We start from the raw sequence: 22,362 nt of genomic DNA on the forward strand, positions 1-22,362 counted from the left end.
TAAATGTTAATGAAAAACACTTCATTAAAACCCAAGTTATTTGACCAAATGACTGAAGTCCAAGTGAAGTCATTTTGGTCAAAAAACTCAAATCTAGTCATTTAAATACAGTGACTTGAGTGCACAAAAAACTGCACAGTCAAGTCAATGACTTAAGTCATTACAACACTGGGGTTAGGTAAAGTTTTCTACACGCTCTTTTATTCTGTAATGCAGTGGTTCATAAACTTGGGGGCGTGCAAGGTTCACAAGGGGCGCGCGAAAATTGACAAAATCTGTGTTAATTTTGACTAAACTATATGGTGATATTTGAATGGACAACATCGAGTTATCACACATTAGTTTTTTCTGTTGTGTAGAATATTCCTGTTGATTTTAAGGTTAGTATTTTCGTTTTGTGAGGAGATGATTCCACAAAAACTTTATGCTAACGCATTAATCACGTGATTAAGTTACCCGCTCTGATCGGCCATTCGAGAAAAACATGGTGTGTGCCGCACGCACGCATGCGATTAAAAACGATAGCCTATTTGTTAATACCAAAAAAAAAAAAAAAAAATTGTTTAACTTTTCGTACTGTTTAATAAATAGCTCGAATATTCACAGAGAAAGTGCTAATACTGTTAATTGTTTGAAAATAATGTTCATTGTAACGTCACACACACTACGAGGTTTATAGCTTTTTAATCATTTTGTTTTCGCTTTTGTAGAGATTTTGCGTGTTTCAGATTTAACTTTTTTTTTTAATTATGTTTTCGGCTTGATTTCCTATTATGTGTCACATAAAAATCAGTTTCATAAGTTTACAATACAATTGGAAAAGATTTAGGGGCTCCGCAGACACTCCAAAATTACAACACTAAAATCTGAGACTTCCCCTAACAAGATACTGCACGTTTTTTTTAAAAAACACAGAAACCTTGTAATTTTTATATTAAACAATGGCAAGAAAGCATCACTAATCTTTTTTCCAGTTTTATATACTCCAACCCATTTTTAGAGATTTTTGACGTCATTTTTGAGTGTTTTTAAGGTCCCTAATCTGGAATTGGCCACTGAAACCGCGGTAAATTTGTCAGAAATTCCGCGTTTCAAAATATGGCAACCTTAGGTTAGGCTGGTTAAAAACAGTTAGGCTGGTTAAAAACAGTTAGGCTTGGTTAAAAACATCCTTTGCATTAATGCAACTTACCTAGAAATAAATTGCTGTTATGCTTAATGTTTTTTGATTTTGAAACAAGGTGGGGCGCGAGTTTGGTTAAAATTGTAAAAGGGGGGCTTGTTTCAAAAAGTTTAAGAACCTCTGCTGTAATGCGTGAGTTGAGAACCCCTCGTCGCCTCAAATCAAAACCAAATTTTTTTTCTCCAAAAGTTGATGTTGTAGGCTAGAATAAAAAAAAACAATGCTTTACCTACCTAATGACGTTAATACGAAATAAGAAAAAGAAAGATTTTATACTTGTAGTAACTCGGACAATCTGTATTTTAACCTTGAATTAGCGCTAAACATTTCAGGTCTGTTCACGCTTGAAGGACACATAGGTTTTGCAGCTCAATGAACCGAAAAATATGAATGTGGTCTTTAGGAAGCTATTTCATTTCTACAACTTTTTAAGTACTTGATGCAGATTTTGAGCCTAATGTTAAAATAATGGCGTGGCAGAATAGATACACAGGCCTGGAGTATTTGGCTTATTTTCAATTTTTTCTTCGAAAAAATATGTATTCTAGTAAAGGGAAAAAATATTGGCATTTTGCAATTTCTAGCAAGAGAAAAACAAGTTTGGTTTAGTTCCGATATTCTACATCCCCAAGGGAAATTGTTAGGCTTAGATCTATAGTTATGTGTCGTTGTTTATATGTAATGCAATTTTTTTTATCACAGCATCAATCACGTAAAAATGTAGCTGAAATGTCAACATAAAACCGTGGCGTAAACTCACTATCTTTGGTTGAAATATTACAACTCTTCCAAAGGTTAGAATCGTGGTATATAACTTTAAAGAAAAATTCACTCCGTTGGTCCACGATTTTGTGTAGACTTACAAAGTAAGAACAAAATCAAAATAATGTCGTTAGAGTCAGCTGTGTTTTAATGAAAAAAAATCAAGGTTCTATGATAGCCTTTAATATATTAGTTCAAATTAAGGTTTATACTGAAAAGAGGCGCCCTGACGGCGCCGGTCAGACTAGGGAAATAGTTAACATCAAAACGGCCGATGCCCGACCCATGGTACCCGATTGTCCCATATCTTCTCCCTACAGTTTCAGGCGATATTTAGGCCTTGTTCCCATAAATTTAGGGCGTATTTCGACAGGTGTTTGTCTTATTCAGACGATGTAGTTCTTATCCTGTCATGGATTTACTGCATATTAGGCTTTATTATGTCGTTGGTCTTAATGCCATGGTATTATAGATGTTTCTGCTTTAGGTATTTTTGCTTTTTAGGTCTTATTGTGTGTTCCCGCTTTGTACACATGATACATGAATTTCCATTGTCATTCGGCCCCTTTCTCATGAATTGTTTCTTTCATAAATTTTAGTTTTTAGGTGATAAATCAACAGGCACTGCCCAAATGCAACAGGTCAAAATCTGCTTATATGTCACTGTATGAATTATATCGCCAATACATCACAATATCGAAACTGATAATTGTAACTACTGAAATAAGTTCAAATTTTAGTTCTGTTCATGAGTGAGTAGCTTTGTATTCACAGAAAGTCACTTGTGCGTGCAATGCTATTTATTGTTACGTCAAACACGACCTAAACACCTTTTAAACATTGTGTTTTCGCTTTAGAAAAGAGTTTTTGTGCATTGCGTTCTGTTTTAGTCAGTTTTTAGTTGAAACGTTTAACCAGTAGTACGTACTGGACATACGAATACACCTACTGTTGAAACATAGGCTGCTTGATTTAAATAAGAGGTGTCTGAAACTAATTGTGTCAATTTTGTTGTCGGATTACCCCGATTGGGCTGTGTGTCTCATCGCATTCTCAAAAATGAAATTTTGGTCAACTTAAACTGTAGGAAGTTATTTTTTCTGCTCGCGACTCAAGAGTGTTTTCCGTCTTTTTAGTACAAAAACTACATCATATTTTGTAACTTTTGACGTCCCCTGATCTGGAGTTGGCCAATGCGACCGTAGTAAATTTGTCCAGGATTTCGCGTTTTAAAATATGGAAACCCTACGTAACACAAAATTTACATTGCCGGAATTTTGCACATTTTTTGGCAAATGCTATATAAAAAGCTGTGATACCGCTAAAAACAGAAATACTTGTAAGCCATTGCAAGATTAGCATAAAGTTATTGTATCTTGGCCAAATTTTCAATTTTCGTTTTTGTTTATTATTGTCTGAGAGCTTTAGGGCTTAGGCAACCTGGCGACCCTGATCAGTACCTCGTGCTGGGTATTTAAATGATTAGTCTTTTGGCTAGCGTACGGCGTATCAAATTTTTTAAGTAAAGTAAAATAACTTATGTAACATTAATTAGGTCAATTTAATTGAATTTTAGCATATATATCAATTAAAACTGTGACTTTTTTTTTACATATTTTTGAACTTATTTGAATGAGAATAGATTGCTTTTTCCTTATTTGTATTTTAATTTGTTGAACTCCCAAAATACGCACTGTGTTTGGTGTAAACACACTCACTGATAAGTGGACACACTGCCCGTAGTTAATGTTCAACCATTGCTCAGTTTCAGACCTTGCTCAACACATATTCAGCGTTAAGTTTAGAATAATATTACTTTAAAATTATTTCATGGAAAGTATGGATTGTTGTGTTAGTCGCGTATATAGCCTATTGCTCGTTCTTTTATAATGTTCAGGAAAGCCACTCTTTATATAGGTAAGTTGTTAGTTGTATTCGAGAAATAGCTTTTATTACCATTTGGTTAAGTTTGTTGTCACAGTCACAACTAATTATCTTCGCTATTTTTGTGCACATCTAAATCTGGAAATCAGTTTTACGTTTTTACGACAAATTGTACCTATCGTATTACATTGTTCACAAGCTTTAACACAAATTACTCGAGCATGTTCCCCTACGGCCTACTTTATGTACTTTTATTTACGTGTCCGGAATGTTACTGCTACACTTGTGCCTATGAGGACATTTCTACTATAACCAAAAGAGCTTAGTTGGAAATTTAAAATCAGACGTTTAGTTGAAAGTTAGCCTGAATACATTCGAGGGATGGCCAAAGCGTATTATTAATGAGCCAATTTTCGTTTGAAAAAGGGATGGGGTTTAATTCATTTAAAAAAGACTTCTTTGTAACACTGTTCAGTAGTTTACTGTAACGCGGCGTGGACCGGATTATCCTGCGGTTACTTTTTGTGCAACCACAGTACGCATTGGTAGTCTATTGCGAGGACAACAACACAGAGAGTGTTTATAGCACTGATTCTCAGACTGTGTGCAGCGGTATACTAGAACTGTACAGTTGAGAGAATGTTAAGCGTGCCGTGAAACGTTTTGCATTTTTTGAAAAACATTACAAATTAACCTACACACAAAAACTGAATACCTGAATACGCACATGTAAAAGATTCATACCTCTAAAAGGTTTACATATCGTTTGTCGTGTGTTTAGATCAGGGTTCCTAACCTTTTTTGTCAAATGAACCCCTTTGAAAATTTTGAGGAATCAAGAGCCCCATTTTTTTAACTTTTTGAAACGTCATTTTAATTAAAAATAACTGAGTGTGTTGATGCAACAGCAGTGGCATGGCCATTTCATTAGGCTTAGGGTACGAATTGCTTAGTTTTGCGCAAAATGTAGTCAAACTATCTTTCTCAAAGCTCAGAGTGGTTGCCGTCTATTTTCGCAGCTTTCACGAAGTCACAACTGATTGCTGTAGGCTACTAGTATTTCTATTAATTTTTAATAAATTTCTTTTGTTATAGTGGAGTAGGCTTAGAGATAATGAATTAAAAATCTATTATTTTTCAAATTTTTTTATGGCCACCTTGAAAAAGGCTCATGAGTCCTCAGGTAAGAATCGCCTAGCTTAGAGCAATTGTAAAGTTAGTATATTAATGTTCTGAAAAGAGTGTTCTGCGAATTATATAGGATATTTTTAATTTGCCACATGCCAAAAGAGTTGGAAAATCACTAGGTTTAAAGACTTGAATGAGGGGTGATGTAGTTTTAACAAACTTTGGTATTTGAAATTATTGTAACAACCAAACATTGTTCAGGTTTGGTTATTTAAAGCGGTCACAACTAAATGCTACATCACAGTGGCCAAAGCAGGTTACTAAGTGTACTAGCCTTTATCAAGTAATTTTATTTTGTATTGCCTAATTTGACGTCACTATGCACGCGACCGGTGTTCACTGAGGCGTGACCAAGCCGTTCTGAGTGCTTTTGGCGTTTTGCAATTTATTCCACTTAAATACGAATCACCGCGTTATCGTGTGTTCTGATATTTGTGAATATATACTCTGCGAGAAATATCAACTGAGTGAACTAACTCTAGAGTCTAGAGTCTAGACTCTTACCAACAGCTTTTAATCGCCAAAATAAGAAACCATTAAAAATCTACTGCTTTTTTAAAAAGGTATAACATCTTTATAAATTTGGATAACGCCCATCAGATAAAAAAGCCACAAAAATAAGTTGGGAAACACGTGGCTCGCGAGTTTGTCGTTTTGCACGACCTTGCAATTTATATTTAACGTAACGTGTATAATTATATTTGGTAGGTTTGGACATGATACGGCAATTCGCTTGAGGAGGAGACAGCTACGAAAAAACAGAAATGGATGCGTAAGTATTTTGGCGTAGAAATACATTTTCGCTGTGTAATTATCTTTTTGGTCATTAAATTCGCTGTTACATTTTATTGTGCTACAGGTCTAAAAAGAAAGATGCAAAATCGAAACCAGAAGTAATGCTGCCCATAAGCCTATTTATTCAGGTTTGAATCTCAAATTAAAAAAAAACTAACTTTCATTTGCCTTGTCGGTAAAAAAACTGATACGTTTAACTTCTCAACCCGGAAATATGATTTTCCGTTATGTGATGTGAAAAAGGGTTTTACCGCGGACTCTTAAAACATATTTTTGCTTTGCTCGGACCAGTGTAGGCAAGGCATTTAAAACAAAAATATGAAAGCGCATTTTCTTTAAAAAAAGATTGCATTTCAAATATACACTAATATTTTAATTATACCTTCATGGACCCCTTGAAACTAGTCCACATACCCCCAAGGGGTACATGGACCCCTGTTTAAAAACCCTGATTTAAAACCCTGAACTGTTCTAACACCACGGTCACAGACTGGCAAACCAGACGTTCATTTTACTGGCAAAAAAAAAATAACATCTAGGATTTTATGCGTCAAAATATCGTTTCCTAACCAGTTTAAGTTTAACTAGCTGCCACCTCCTAAAAAGAAGAAAGTCTCACAAACGAGTGACGTGATTTCTGGAGGTATGGATCCATTTGCGGGTGATCATGAGATCTTAGAAGGTAAATATTTTAAAAAATATAAAAGAGTTACATTTCTCTTTTCATTGACTTGCAACTTATAAATGACTGACTTCAATCAAGACAGAAAAGTCTAAAGACTCTTTACTCTCATTTGAAGTCATTGTTGTCATGTACGTGTATGGGGAAGATAACTTCATATTTTATACATTTAGTTTGCAATACAGATTTCATCGCCTTTTAAAACTAGGCTTACAACATTAATTTCTAGAAGGACCGCACCTTTCCATAGGTTTGTTAAACATACAAGCAAAATAGGCTCGGATTTCTGGGTGCCCAGTGTGATATCGTCCATAAAATTTAATAAAACTATATTTGTGCAATAACATATGATGTAACACGCTGTAGGCCTACTCTGTTTTTAAACCAGGCGTAAAACGTTTTGTTGAAAGACTGGATAACAAAAAGGTTTAACGATCGTGGGCCGGATACAGAAGTTCGTGTGGAATTTTGTAAACTTAGTTATTGTTGACGAACGAAATATAACAAACTAAATAAACGTAAACATTAGTGAGCTTTATTAAATTGTCGTTCAATTTAACGCTTCTTCAAAAATTTAGTTTTGAATTTTGGCAACATGTCAATATATTCAATAGTTTAATTGTATTTATTCACAATTAGTCAATATAGTTATTCTTATTTATTTTCATTATTCATTAGTGCAATATGCCGCTGGTAGGACTAACTGAATCTGGCCCACGGGCCGTAAAGTTTGATGACCCCTGCTTTAGACCAGGGCTGCGGAGTCAGGCCGGAGTCGGATTTGGGTTCGGGATTAGGGACTCGACGGAGTCGGTTTGTTTTGCTCAAGTCGGACTCGGGACTTAGGACACGAGAAAAACTTTAAAACTAAACTTCGTAAAATCCCGAGTCTGATACGTGCATGCATATTACAAAAAATTATAAACTGATAAGACCGCAAACTATAAAATGTTAAGGTTGAATAGCATATGGTGGAGTATTTTACAACCATGTATTGTGGTTGGATGAATTCACTGACACCCCTTTAAGCGGTTTGCTACATACCGACCTTATTTTAGTTACGTAAATGGGTGCAATCCAGGATGTAGAGTCGGATTCTGGACCCGATGAAATTGCACATTCATACTCGGATTACTTTTATGCTAATTCCCATCCCTGTTTACGTGATTAAACCACGGAATTAAAGAGCATCGAACAGCAAGATGATTTCAAACGAACATTAACAGGGACTATTTACAGATGTCAAACAAGACGTCCCGATGAAGGTCTATGCGGTTCCTCAACACCAGGTTGTTCAGACTAATGCATATAAATCCATCACCAGCTGGAAGGATGGCACAAAATCTAGTATTAATTCTTCGTAAGTACACAGCCTGCTCAGAACATTTGTATTGGCGTATTCCAGGGTGTTTGATGCACCAAACCCAGTTTTGTAACTTTTTTAGTGGGCCCCTGTGCAAACTCTATTATAAGTGTCTATTTTCTGAGCATAATTATTAATTAAAATGCTTTACTTTGTGGAAAGCAAAATATTATATTAGAAACCTAATAATAATTAATGCTTATTTCAGCCTCAACATAAAAGTTCCATTTATGAAAAATAAAATAAAATAGGGCTCTTCGTAAAACCATAACAATTTATTATAATCTTTATCATTCATGTTTTACGATAAAATCTAGCAATGTGAGGACGTTTTGGTATTGCGCCCACGAGGCTCTGGTTGCATAGTTACAGGCCTGCCCAGCTGAACTAGTATGACCCTGACACGTATTAAAGAATACTCTATTCGATAATAACGCCATTCTGTGAAATATCAGCTGAAATAAGGTTAATATCCTTATAAATTGAAGTTTCCAGCAGTGTTAAAAACAAATCATTTTACACGAAAAAAAATTAAACGTTAAACTGTTAATATTGGTAAACTTAAGCCGATGATGAGCGATAACTAAACTAAAAAATAACACAAAGCGCAACATATGGCAAGCACATTGTTTTAGGTGAAAAACTTAAGATAAAGACTCCAATTTCTTGGTAAAAATGCTTAACCAAACTACTTACTTTTAGCACAAGTCATCTTTCTGAAACAAGTCAAGTATTTTTTGTTGTTGTTGTAATTACTTTAATCAAGTCAAGTCATTTTGTCCAAAAGACTTAAGTCAAGTAACGTCTTTTTAGAAGAGTGACTTAATTGCACAAGTCGTTACAACACTGGTGACCAGTATTGAGAATCCAACGAGACATCGTCGTGTTTAGGTCTTAATTCCGAGACCGGCTACACAACTTTAAGTCCGTCCCGGCATTAAAGAGTGGTAATATCGTTCGACTTTTAACAACAGGGTCAGTTCAGGTTATGGAGGATCTGAGGACAGTATGTCGTCAAGTAGTTCAACTGACTGGAGAACCTCATCGGACTTCATAGCTCAATTTATAAGCCGGAACAGGTACAGTTTAAAATGTTTTGCAAATACTTGGTACCGGTTAGCATTTAGACTTCGAAGATGTATTTTAAACATATATTTATATGTGACCTAGTTGTGCAGATTAATTGAAGATGTATTAAACCTATGGGTACACGATTTTTTGCTCTTCAAAACGCTACGCTTGCGCATTGTAACCTCTTGTTTGTGCCATACTGTTATCTCTCCTGCTAAATAAATGTATGTGATCTAAACAAAATAAATAATATTTTCTCGCGCTTCGGGCGATTAGCGTAACGTTAACTTTAATATTTGAGCACGAGAGCGACAGAGAAAATGCTTGCATTTTTTCGTTTAATTGTGATTCGCCACATCAACTTTAATCTCCTTTTAGTCCAGTGGTTCTCAAAGTATGGGTCGCGACCCAAACATGGGTCGCGCAGGGTAAAAAAATGGGTCGCTCTATAGTGATTCAATCCTGCGCAACCGAACTTTTTTATTTCATTTTTCAAATATTTTCAATTCAATCAAAACTGAATTATTGCATCATAAGCTTTTCACGTGGCTTCAAATCTGTAACCTGGATTATTGCATCATAAGTGGTTTTATGAACGTTTTGATGGCAGCCAGCTGCAGTATAGCGATAGCCAACTACAGTTGCTGCTAAGACTGTGTAAGCTTTTAGTCACCAAACAAGCCACGTTGCATTTGTTTGCAATCATCATTGTTTCTACATCTGGTTGTCTGTGTATTTTTCTATTTCATGCATATCAGAAAAATAACATTTTTTGATGTTTGAGGCTTGGGTCGTGAGATGCTCATAAAACTCAGATTTGTGTCTCGCTCAAAAAAGTTTGAGAACCACTGTTTAGTCCTTTTAAATCTTGAAACTTGGGGATATCTGTTGGATATACTTGAAATAGTGATAATAAATATGTATGATGGTTAAGCCAGAAGTTGTATTTCTCAATTATGGAGGAAAGGATTTTGCAAAAAAGGTAAACGTCCCTTACTTTGTAGAAATACTTCTCATTTTTTTCCATATTCCTCCCTTACAAGCACAAACACTATCAATTCCTACCCAACAAAAACACAAGTATACAACCTTTTTTATTTATTGCTTGAAAATAGCCTACCCTGCTGACAGAAAAATAAAAAACAAACCAACAGGAAAAGAGTAGATCAAATTAAAAAAAAAATAGTTATACAAAACTAGAATATACACATCTGTGCCAAAAGTCTCAACTTGTTACAAAATTTAAATGCGCTAATCGTCTGAAAGTTAAGTCTATTTAAAATTATAACGTAGGCATTAATTGTTTACCGGTACCTATGTAAAAAATTCCTGCATTGGTGCATATTTTAATTAATGGTTGTAACTAAAGGAAACAATACACTTAGATTGTGAGCCTAATAGACTATTTACAATATCGCTAATTACAGATATAAGCAATTTATTGCATATATAACCGATAAGGTAAATTATTTTTAATCCATTCGTCCGCCCCAATTCCTTTTTGGAATAAAATTTTGTGCCAAATTGAAAAAAAAAAAAACTTTCCAAGGAGCCAAGTGGGACCCTTAGGGATCACTGGTTTAGAGGTTGTGGCCGGAGTCGGACTCGGGTTAACTTTAACCGACTCCGAAACCCTGTTCACAACATATTTGGGATAAACAGTGTTATTAAAAAAAGTTTCGGACAATTTTCAAACTTATTCTGGCCTCTTGAGTTCGCTCTTCACAGGGTGGTTGTATTTCTAGCCCTGTCGTGTTTGCATGAAGAATATTGCTGGGTGAATTATTTCGGTAAGACTTTCCGAATGCACCTGATAAATAGTTATAGGTCAAAACGACCTTTAAAGACATGGCTATAGACTACAATTGCACACAAGCGCATAAAATTAGCTAAGTTGTTTCACAATAAGTAAAACAAAAATGAGACAGCGTTATTACAAAATGGAGAGAAAAACATTAATAGTAGTGTCACGAGGAAAGCGTAATGTCATTAGTAATGTCATAGAGAAGCGGCGACAAAAACTTTTGTTTTTTCAGCTCATGGCGATCGGATGGCAGCATGTTAAGAAAACCACAACAATCATCTTTAAAGCAATCGTGTGAAAGAATTTGCGCAGAGCAAGCCTCTCGGGTTTTGAAATATTTGGACGATAATCCAATGTTGCATGAATTTTATAGTGACAGTTACCTTCGTGATATTATGATTTACGTTATTCTGAAGTGTCCCGAAGCTAAATTCACAAAGCTGACCGAATATTTAATTGCGATGGCAAGATTGTTCGTGGAGTCGGATAAAATGAAGGATGTGTGTTTAGACCTTAACATATTGGCCTGGTTCGCACAAAGGGAACCTACAGTTTGGATGTCATCCTCCGTGAAGCAAAGCGAAATTTCCCCGTTCGCAACAAGGCTCGATGATAAATCGGCTAATTTTAGGTTTTCTTTTTTGCAAGAAACACCTACCGGTATGAAATTCACCCACCCTGTTTGGAACGGTTTCTTTAAAGCCTTTCACTTATACTTCTCAGCTTCGGCATCTAGTTTCAGCAATTTCCTTTCTAAACGCGATCCATACGGGCTGAATGCTGGGCATTTGTGGGGAGAAGCCAGAACCTTTGTTAGGTGTCTCTGCGGTTTTTACAATCGCAGCATTGCGCAACAGCTTGCTTACTTGTGTACCGACCTTCCCCGGGACCTGAGCAAAAAACGGCAAGCTATTGAAACGTTTTGTACGAAACATTCCGCCCCTCAATATATGGAGAACTTATCTGAGATGTACGATCCACAAGCAGCCCCAGAAGAATTGAGTTTTCTTCCAAAATCGGTCACGTTAAACAATCCGAGTATATCTGTCCTCTATATGACGGCGTCAATCTTTCGATCCAAGAAAGTTCAAAGACTGGAAATCACGTGTGAAAAGGTGAGCGTTATTGTAAATTTTTGTCAGTTTTGTAATGAATTAAGTCAATGACTTCTGCACTTAAGGCACTGTTTTCAACTGACTTGACTTGACCTAAGTCGTTTTGGAAAAATGACTTGACTTAACTTAAGTCTTTTGTACAAACGAACTGACTTGAACTTAAGTCATTGAATGACTTGAGTATAAACAAATTTGAGTATAAAAGTGTTTTCAGTTAACATTTTATTCTCCAATTGAGCTACTTATATGTGTTGCACGTAAAACAATCAGATTGCTACATATTTTTTTTTGTTGTTGTTTTTAGTGGAATTGTATTGCTCATTACCGGACGAATCGTTTTATTATTATATCAGTGATTTGACTTGAAAATGACCTGCTCTAATAATGACTTGACTGGGACTTCACTTGGACAACTGATGACTTGGAATGGAACTTGATTGTTAGTTTTTGAAGACTTCACTCGTACTTAAGTCGTTTTAAAATAACCTGTTTACAACACTGGATTTTGTTATTTTTTTAAGTTATATATTGAACAAGGAGTGTGGCTTAACCCAAAGTTCAAGTTTGCAAAAGTCGTAAGTTGTTTTATGACAAGCACGTGAAATTTTCTTGGTCTAATTCTGACTTAACTGGAACTTGACTTGTAATTTGTTTAAAAATACTTGAGTTGGCCGTAAGTTATTTTACATATGACTTAACTTGGACTGAAAGTATTATGACTTGTTTGCAATACTGCCACTATAGCAGAAATAAACACGAAGTTCTGTGTGATATTAGATTGATTAACTTTACTCAACAAAGCTAGTGTTTATTATACCATAGATGTGTTACCGTTCGTCGCTTGTGTCTTGTACTCCCGGTAAAGTTAAGTTAGGCTTTAACAGTATGGAATAAACTTTATCCGTTCACTGAGTCTTAATGTGCCTGGTGCAGTGATGTCATTGGGTGACTCATCTTATGTCTCTTTCGGTATAAGTAATTTCTTAGAACTGACGTATATTTTTTACAAATAGTCGGATTCTGCGTCAAACCAGATCGGGGATGAAGGTGCTCTCGTTCTCTCTACTTTTGTGGACAAAATTGAGGAGCTTGAGCTCAATGGTAATTGCAGCATTACAAGTACGGGTATGCAGTATTTGACAACGTCAATTGAACAAAGAAATGCGGCGGTATGATTAATTTGATTTTGTATTGAAACCTACATAGCTATCATATGACCTTTCCATATTTAGAGATGATAATAAATTATTGTTATTATGAAATATTTAAAGCCAAATTTACAACTTCAACGTATTAGCAATGCAAACATATATCATCGGAAATCGGTTTATACCTTCTTAAAGAGTGCAAAAATAGTAATATTCTATTACTTCTACCCAAAAAGACACTAAATAAACTCTTTAACAAATTTCAGATGAATTTACTGAGTTTGTCGTGGAACGAAATTGGCGATGAAGCTTGCATTTTCATTTCCACTTGCCTAAATAAGATCAATCGTCTGGAAATGCGTGATTGTCGACTTACAAGCAAAGGACTGGGACATTTGGCGATTGCCATTCAGAGAAGGGATAAACCGGTAACAATAAAATTTCGATACTCGATACTAACAGCGTTTGATACTAACACGTACGTGTAAGAACATACTTAAACAACCCAACTTCTCATAAAGTTAGCGAAGAGCGATATCTTTGCTTGTGACTGCTATAGGCTTGGCCGAAAAGACGAGGGCCGGGACTATATCTATTGACAGTGTAGTCTGGGCTTTGTTTCCTATGACAAATTTAAGAAAAACAACTTAAGAATTTTTAGTGGCAAAACATCAACTAGGAACAAAGCGAAACATAATGAAACGCATGGCTGTATAGTGTATACAGCTTCAGAAGGGCTAGATCACAGTTGTTGAACACATATGTGTGATTGTTTGTGTATCTTTTATTGAATGATGATATGGTACTGTAGATCACCTCCAATGTGATGTTGCTTGTACTAATAGAATGTAGCATTGGCGTATGATTGTTTCTCGACTCGCTTATCGCTGAGTCTGTGTAGTTCAGTTAGTAAAGCGACGGTCCCGGTATGGCCGTAGATCGTAAGTTCGAACCTTACTGCAGGCTATAGTTGGTTTCTAGCCTATCTGCATGATTGATCGACAGATGCGGTACTTATAATACGTAAGCCATAGTCGTTGGTCAAATAGCAGTTTCAGAAGAGCTAGGTCACACTTGTTAAACACACATGTGTGTTTTCCTATCATTGGCTGTATATACTTATAACAAATAAACCTAGGCAGAGAAGGGGTTCAGTTTGTGTAGCAATGTTATCATAATTTAATTCTTATCTGGTCACTTGCAATTGATAAGTCTCGTTTACTCATGGACCGCTCGGTGGCGCCCCAAGAGGGCCGACGGCCAGGGTTGAGAAACGCTGGTATAGACATTTGTTTGTTGTTTGCAGTTAAAGTTACTGGATTTGTCTCGCAACTATATTGGATACGAAGGGATGAGCTCCATTTCAAGTTGCCTGCAGAATATTGACCGGCTTGAGTTGCGTGATTGCCAGTTGACAAGCAAAGAGATTGAGAAATTGACTTCGGCTATTCAAAGAATAGACAGTCCGGTTAGTTGAATTACAATTCGATGGCACACAGTTGTGGACCGACATAGTCAAATATGTAAATTACTAAAACAGACACCAAATATTCCTCCCATTTGCGTTGTTACGATCAGGGTTAAACCAGGATTTTGTCAGAGGGTCAAAGAGATCTACACAAAGTTACGTCATGATATGACGTCATAAAACATTTAATCTGAAAAACACTGTTTTTTTGTGCCCACTGCCCACACAAGCTCAAATATGGCGGTATATAATATCAATGACAAAAAGAGCATATTTGTTTTAAATTGGCAAAACGTTTAAAATACCATGACGTACATTAAAGTGCTTCTTACATTGCGCGAAATAACGGTATTTATAGTTATTTTAACTTTTATATAAACCGCATTATTTTAGTTTATGAGTCACACAGCGCAACATGCCATAGTATTCATAGCACTCCTGTGAGCTAAATTGTTTTTCTAAAAACGCCGGTTATAAACATAGTAAAAAACGATAGAAGCTGGCGAGAGGTTCCTAAAATACTTACATAGTGAAAGTTATCAAAAAAATATGTATATCATTTTTACAAATATATAAGGCTCTCTTATAATCTTCCGTAAAGACTTTAGTACAAATTTTGCTTCCAATAACCCACTTTAAAATTTTAGTTAAGCCTTTTGGATTTATCAAGGAATGGGATTGGTGGCAAAACGTCTTTTCCCATATCATCTTGCGTGAGTAAAATCAGTCGTCTTGTTTTGCGAAATTGCAAATTGGAAATGAAGGATATTGAACGGCTGACGATGGCCATTATGGAAAGCAATACACCGGTATTATTATTTAAGCGTCGTTTATTTAACATAAATAACACAGCCACTCTAACTTTGAAGGGTTTTATTGCACACATTAAACACTGTAAATCTAACTCTGCGGGTGTATTTGGGCATGTATTAAAGACCATGTTTTGTTAGAATTAGCTAATTGACGTACGCTTAATTTTGGTGGCGCCGTTCAAATGGTATTAAATTTATAAGCTATAAATCCTATTTTTATTTTTAACTCCTCAATACCTAGACTGGACAAAAACACAAAAAATAAGGAATTATAAATTGTGTGAAAACGCTTTTCATTCTTTGGCAAAAGCATTGTTAATTTAAAACGTGTGTTTGTATATATTTATGTAATATGTCAGTTGAACTTGTGTGATCTGTCGATGAACCGCATTGGAATTAAAGCAGCCTCCCTCATTTCGGCTTCTGTGGGTCAAATCGACCAACTTGAAATGACATATTGCCAGTCGACGAGTAAAGCAGCGAAACAATTGGCTTTTGCTATTCATCAAAGGGACACACCGGTATGATAAACTAATTATTGTTACAAACAACAAGCTCTTACGTTTCTTAACTGGTTAAAAGATAACAAATGCTTTAAGCGTCGTCGCCCTTATCGCTTTTTATTTAGTTCGTTGGTTAGCGCACCTTTATCTTCTTTTTGTGTCGTTTGCTTTGCGTGGTGTTGTTGCATTTCCCAATGAAGGCAAAATGCATATAGTCCAACTGGAGGAAATTTTCTTTGGAGAAACAATCACTTAGATACATCCTTTTGGTTTTGTCGATTAGTATTTGTTTTAGGAAATTTACATATTGCGTTGTATTATACTTGTTTTTGGTTTAAGATCAGTGTAAAGAACTCTTTACAGTCGATTATGTGTGTCACCAGATGCAACGAGTTGAACTGCATGGAAACGCAATAAATGACGAAGCCTGCCAACATATTGCTGATTGTTTACACAATGTTGATGAATACGATGAAGTAGTTTCAATGAACCTTTTGACCGACATTGGTCGACGTAAAATCCAAACTAAAGTTGATGAGCTAAGGAAGTTGGTAATATTCATTAGTTCAAACAGTTTTCAAGATTAGGTTAATTAGGTGGCACTATATAAAGACAAATTGTACTAAATTCTAGACAAGCTTTCGCACAATCGTGCTTCATGAGGTCAAAGTAGAAATAAAGGAATTGAAATGCATGAAGTAAAAGCACAAGCACGAGTAAAAAGCAATACGTTTAGTGAAGTCTAACATGTCCACAGGCACATGCCCGTAAAGACGTGTGTGTCTGATGCCAACAATAATAACTGGAGGTCTGCAAGAAATAGACAAATACGGTCATTTACAAAGATTTTTAAGTTTAGTTTTTAACTTTTATTTTAGGATTTTTATTTGTTTACAGCTTTGCAGCAAATACTTTTTTATATGACATAAATTGGTTTGTTCCGCTAGACCTGAGTTTCTGAACTTTTGGGTCGTCGCTTGATTCGTTTGTGTCACCGACTGTAATAGTCTTTTAGTTAAATTGATTGAAATAGGGTTTGGGCAAGAGTTCTCCGAAATTGCAAATACGAAAATCATAAAAAATTGCAATACGAAAGCACAGCTTGTACTAGTTAAATTCCAACTATGTTATACTAATGTGTTTTGCCAGCCTCCAAAAAAATTAAGCAATTTTACTTGCCATAGGTTCGCTGTTATAGCTATACGCGAAGTATACCGATTCCCGCAAAAACACTGTGATAGACTGTTGCGTATCGATAGGGAAAAATTAGCAACCATATAGACAAACAACAAGAAAATAATATTGGAAACAACAAATCAAATGCACCGGCAATTGTAATGTTGAACTTCATGAAACAGCGGCTTTTTGTTTGAATTGCTATGCAGGATGACTATGAGTTCATTGACAAGAAGTCGTGTGTTGTTGGAAGTAAAGGAGCAACAATGCGAGTTGGTGGATGCATTGTAGACATCCCAGAGAACGCTTTGGCCCACCCGATAGAGATACAACTCACTTCCTTTTACGGAAGGAAACACGAAGACACTGTAAGTTGTTGTAACTGACACGGCACACATGTTCATATATAGACCAGTGTTTTTTAATTTATTTTACTTAGACGCACCTGTAGATGAACTAAATAATATCAATTCATCTAAATATAGAATTCAATAACTCCAATGCTGAAATGTGAGCCACATGGATTGAAGTTCAACGAACCTGTTCGAATAACTCTGCCAACTTGTTATATTACTGATGATAACCAGAGTGTTCCAGTTGTGGTATACTGTTATGGGAATTTGTAAACATTTTTGGTACCAATATGAGACTAATGACTTAAGTCTGTTAGTTTCTATTATTTTAAATTTCTATTTTAAAAACTGATCATGAATCTAATAATACAGTACTTCTGTTAATACAAATAGGTTTTGCTGGTATTTTCCAATGTACTTTTAATGTTCTGTTTGTTGGTAACGAGGCTTCATGAAGTGGGTAAACTACAACATACATGCGTGCTAGGCATAAACTAAGTGTTCTTTCTTTCTTTATATGCGATATCTTTTAGAACGGCACAGCTGTGGCACTGCAACCTTGTTACATGTGCATGTTTTCTGCCTGTTGAAAAAATCGCACAGGGGAAAAGGATGGCATACGCAGCAATAGCGCAAATGGAATTCTTGAAATACACACTTTTTTCTGATCACCCCTCCTTTAGAAGGTCGTTATTAAAAATGAATTTTAGGTACGCACAAGCATGGACAGGTGTAGTTGGAAAAATATGTTGACAGTCATGTACCGGAATAACGATCTTACCATATCTTTTCCTACAAGGCACTTTTCCATGTAAGTATTTATATAAATCTTATTGCATATAATAGAACCGTATAATTATTTTGTTAAATTATAGTCATTTCGCGTTATACTCAAAGGTTAAGTAAAGACGAATACAAACAATATTTCATACTCATGTAATTGCTAGACTTTTGTAATGCAAACCTTTGGTCATTTACTAAAAAAATTGCCTCTGATTTATTAGATTCGACACTTTGTGGAATTTGGTTTCTTTCTCGAAAATAAAGTCACTAATATTCACGAAGCCCTGCTGGATTAACGACAGTAGAAGAATGGCGGTTGGATGCACCCTCATATTTGCAGACTACATACCCGGCCAAGAGTACACCAAAGAAATTGACCATTTTCACGCAACTCTGAAAATCGGGTTAGACATGAAGTTTCTTTGAATCAGTGGTCGGCATAATATGGGCCTTTAGACAATTATTAGTGGGCGGCGGCTATTTTTTTTATTATTTCAGTTTTTTTTATGTAGTTATGGGTCGCGTGATAGCAGTACATTCACTGATTGTGTTTTGAAATTAGTGTTACTAAGAGTTGTTTTGACTTTTCCACTTTTATGCATCATAGGGCCACCGTGATACGCACCCTCCAAAAATCTATAATTTATTAAATCGTTTAAGCTCAAATACGCTATGCATACTATGGCATTTTGCGCTATGTGGCTTATAGACACCACACAGGTGTATTTTTATTACATGAAACTATAAGCTTTTTGCACTAAACAGTATTTGTAAGACTATGTCCTAACTTTTTGACGTCATTCGTTACGTAGTGGGTCTTCAATCGAAAAATACGAGAACAAACAAATTATAAACTTAGAGTCATAAATATCATTGAACAATGGAAGGCCAATTTTATTAACTACGATTATATCTGAAAAAAATAGGATACGTTAAAGTCAAAAATCAATTGGGAATCAATAAAATTTGCCCAAAAACTACAAACCGAAAAACGTGCACGTGAAAAAAAGTTAATTGAAAACTAGAACTCATTACACAGAACATAAATCCAGATAATAAAGACTCAAATATAGAATATCGCGACACAATAGCAAAACTCGAACATATTAAATTACGCATTTTGGGCAGAGACAAAAACCGTTTGCCGACCACTGCTTAAAATAGTCGATTTAGCTTAACAAACTCTTTTGGGATAATTCGATCAAAAGGAATTAAATTTTTGATTGGTTCCATTATATTTGTTAAGGGCGAATGCAACGAATATTTGTTTTTGTTTTAAGGAACAGTTACAAAATACAAATCAGTTTAAAAGCTGCAAATTGTGACCACGTTGAAGATCCGGAGTTCGTAGTCAAACCGAATAAATTCGAGGCAGATCAGGTTCCAAGAGAACAGTTCTACCCTCAAATTGAAAAAGTCACTGAATTGCGTCCAAACCAGTTTTGCACTGGTATTAGTTGCGCCGTTAAAAATGACTCCACTATGTTAAAAACGTACTGGATTCCGGTGAATATGGGTAAGTAAAGAGCTGTTTCCTGTACTTAAAAGAAAATATTGCACCTTTCTATTTTTTGCTTGACTGCAGACCCCGTTCCAGTTCCCAAGTTGTTCCCCAAAGCTCGCCTATCAACTCAAGAAAGTAAACATTTTTTTGTAACTTTCAGACTTTCGCTAATGTAGCGTTATGCTAAAAAAGCTACGTGATAACAGGACGTCTTAAAAAAGTAGTCTTACGAAACCTAAAGTTATGGTTTGATGATGTGCACAAACGTTCAACTTTACACATAGTTCAAATTGATTTAGGGAGATGGTTGACTGGAATGGTAAAAAAGAAAATGGCCCTTGAATAACTAACCTCTTTCACCAACGAAGTATCTAAACTTAATTATTTAACCGTATGGCCGTTCCGCCAGAAATTATTTTAGCAGAGCGCAGTTCTGGATCGTTTCGGTCTGCTTTCACCTCTGACTAGGACATAGCATTACAAAAGCGATTCATATTTAATTTTATATTTTGATTTTTTTCATTTACCTTTCCACTTTCGGTGCAGAACCACCCACAGGAACCCCATCCCAACTTGATGTGTCACCGGATAAAGGTAAATAGAAATCTAATAATAATCAGATAAATCAACACTTTAATTATTGTATAAATCGTAAATCTCTTCGTTGCAGAACACCTCGACGGCCATTCAACTGAAACTGGTCTCTCAAGAATTACAAGTATGTCGTACAAATAAAAAATAAGAAAAATGCAACAACTGTCTTACTTTAACAGTAGACCGAAAATTTTACGAATGTCGAAATGCATGATTTTGAGATTTTGAATATTTATAGGAGCTAAAAATATATATAAGCACAATGCACGTATTTTTGCCGTTTCAACATTTCTTAAAAAACTGGGAGGGCAAAATGTTTAACTTAAAACGTTTTTCAGATATATCTTTGAATCAATGCAAACCTGAGCGATCCATTATCGGAGCTCAAAACGTTCACATGGAAATAACACAGCACTGTAAGTTTTTCATGCAGCCTTACAGTTTTACGTTAAATGTAATCACAAAACCATTTGCATTATTAGTTACACTGGAGCAGCCGAGCACAAGCCACTTACGACAAGGTGGGAACTAGCATACTTTTAATAATGTCATTACACAACAGAGATCTTTAAAATTGCAAGCTTTTGATCTGCTATATTAGAACCAAATTATGAAGACTATAATGACTGAGAGTTTAATTAAAACAATATAATCTGTCGTAGTAAATAACAGATAACTAGGGCCCGCAAAAGTCAATAAAGTTAAAATTTTTTAAGGAGCTCGTCTGTCCACGAATCAAAGAATAAAGTTGTTTTCAGCACCTAGGGGACAAATGTCCACTTGGATCAGCAGTAACTTTTATCGCAAATTGTCCATTTTTTTTATTTATAGTTACGCACTTAAATAATTCTTATAAAACACTTCCTCTTCATAAACGTGGTCTTTTCGAAGATCAACAGTTTGGATCTTAGGAAAAGGCTACTGACATTCTGTAACACAAAAATACCTAAGCAAGCTAAATCTAACGCCAGAGAACACGACGCACTTTTTAAATCCATAAAACCCCTTGACGTTTCGACAAAATATTACGTTTGGGTCAGAAATCGACAAAATATTATGTTTGGGTAACTGGCATCAATTACAGGAAGAATTGTAGCCTCTACAAATAAGCAATTTCGTTAGGTTAAAATTTGATAAAAATAAGGTTAAAAAATTTGTTTTTTAGGTTAAAATACAAATGGCCCTACAGATAACACATAGTGCATTGTAACGTAATAACAAGGAACTTATCACTTCAGTCTTGAGTTTTTTCTCGCTTGCGAAAAACACTTGCAATTACAACCCAAAATAAAAAAAGAAAAATAAATTTTGCATTTTTAATACAAACACTGACTTGAAAACCATGCGTGGAATTTTTTATCTTAAGAACCTGCGACTAAGCGTAACTAAAATAGGAATTTGCTGTCATAGCCGGATAACTCATTTTAGTTTGCGTAACTATTCAAACGTATTGTTTTGATCCACAGATGAAATTCCTACACCACAAGTTTTAACTGCAGTTTTGCAAGGTAAGAATTTTGCCACCACCGGAATTTGAGAAATAACTAAATATATATACGTTGGTTATACTTAAGACAGATTATGTAAAAATGTATCACCGTATATCTGCTATTCCTTGTTGTTTGAAAAATGTGAAAATCATTTTTTTTTCTTTGACGCCAGATTTGGCCATATATGAAGATGATCAACTCCCCGACTGAAAATAGGCCTTTATGTACTCCCTAAAGCTAGTCCACGTACGCTCACGGGGTCCACGGCACCAGTTTAAAAAAACCTGTTCTAGCAATGCGTTTTACTCAAATACTTGCACGTGTAATTTTAAATATGTATTCGTGCTGTTATGGTTCAATAAATTTTGTTGTTTTAACTTTGTGATATTCATTGTTTAAGGTCGAGAATATTTGCGCCAAATATGAAAGGACGTCACAGTTATTGGGGATAATTACAAACTACACTTTTACGCAGTTTATTTAAAACCCTCGTTTGTTATGCACATATGTTTTTCCTTGTTTCGGTCTAAGTATATTTTCAGCGTAATGTAGGAAAACAAGCTCAAACTCTAATTGGAAAAATGCATAAACATTTGTATTTTTAGTCGAAAAAGCTTCGTAGAGGACAAAATACACAGTTATAACATCCTGGTGTAAAGTTTTTTAAATGCATTTAATATCTTT

General features: G+C 35.4%; 1 protein-coding gene across 4 annotated transcripts; it reads left to right on the plus strand.

The window, feature by feature from the left end:
• The first annotated feature begins 4,922 nt into the window (after positions 1-4,922).
• Positions 4,923-21,972, plus strand: LOC146145813 (uncharacterized). Of its 4 annotated transcripts, none has more exons than XM_083389531.1 (25): positions 4,923-5,012; positions 5,726-5,789; positions 5,877-5,940; positions 6,401-6,494; positions 7,734-7,854; positions 8,832-8,936; positions 10,965-11,847; positions 12,861-13,016; positions 13,262-13,423; positions 14,302-14,463; positions 15,111-15,272; positions 15,635-15,796; positions 16,162-16,329; positions 17,164-17,322; positions 17,440-17,556; positions 18,018-18,118; positions 18,312-18,494; positions 19,371-19,606; positions 19,676-19,729; positions 20,141-20,188; positions 20,265-20,312; positions 20,527-20,604; positions 20,671-20,709; positions 21,655-21,696; positions 21,851-21,972. In XM_083389531.1, exons 2-25 carry the CDS (start codon positions 5,782-5,784, stop codon positions 21,886-21,888), a joined length of 3,390 nt encoding a protein of 1,129 aa, XP_083245657.1. In that variant the 5' UTR covers positions 4,923-5,012; positions 5,726-5,781; the 3' UTR covers positions 21,889-21,972. The 4 variants fall into 4 exon arrangements, with proteins under 4 accessions (XP_083245657.1, XP_083245658.1, XP_083245659.1 ...); XM_083389532.1 differs by having other exon boundaries at positions 19,377-19,606; XM_083389533.1 differs by lacking the exon at positions 19,676-19,729.
• Positions 21,973-22,362: the final 390 nt, after the last annotated feature.

This window comes from Ascidiella aspersa, chromosome 5, assembly GCF_963924565.1.
Source record: "Ascidiella aspersa chromosome 5, kaAscAspe10.2, whole genome shotgun sequence".
In the NCBI taxonomy this organism is placed as follows: Eukaryota; Metazoa; Chordata; class Ascidiacea; order Phlebobranchia; family Ascidiidae; genus Ascidiella; species Ascidiella aspersa.

Bases quoted from the DNA above. Each gene is read 5' to 3' on its own strand.
- LOC146145813 (XM_083389531.1), top strand. The intron at 13,017-13,261 runs GTATGATTAATT...AACAAATTTCAG, and splicing joins TTGAACAAAGAAATGCGGCG to ATGAATTTACTGAGTTTGTC. The intron at 17,557-18,017 runs GTATACTGTTAT...AATGAATTTTAG, and splicing joins ACCAGAGTGTTCCAGTTGTG to GTACGCACAAGCATGGACAG.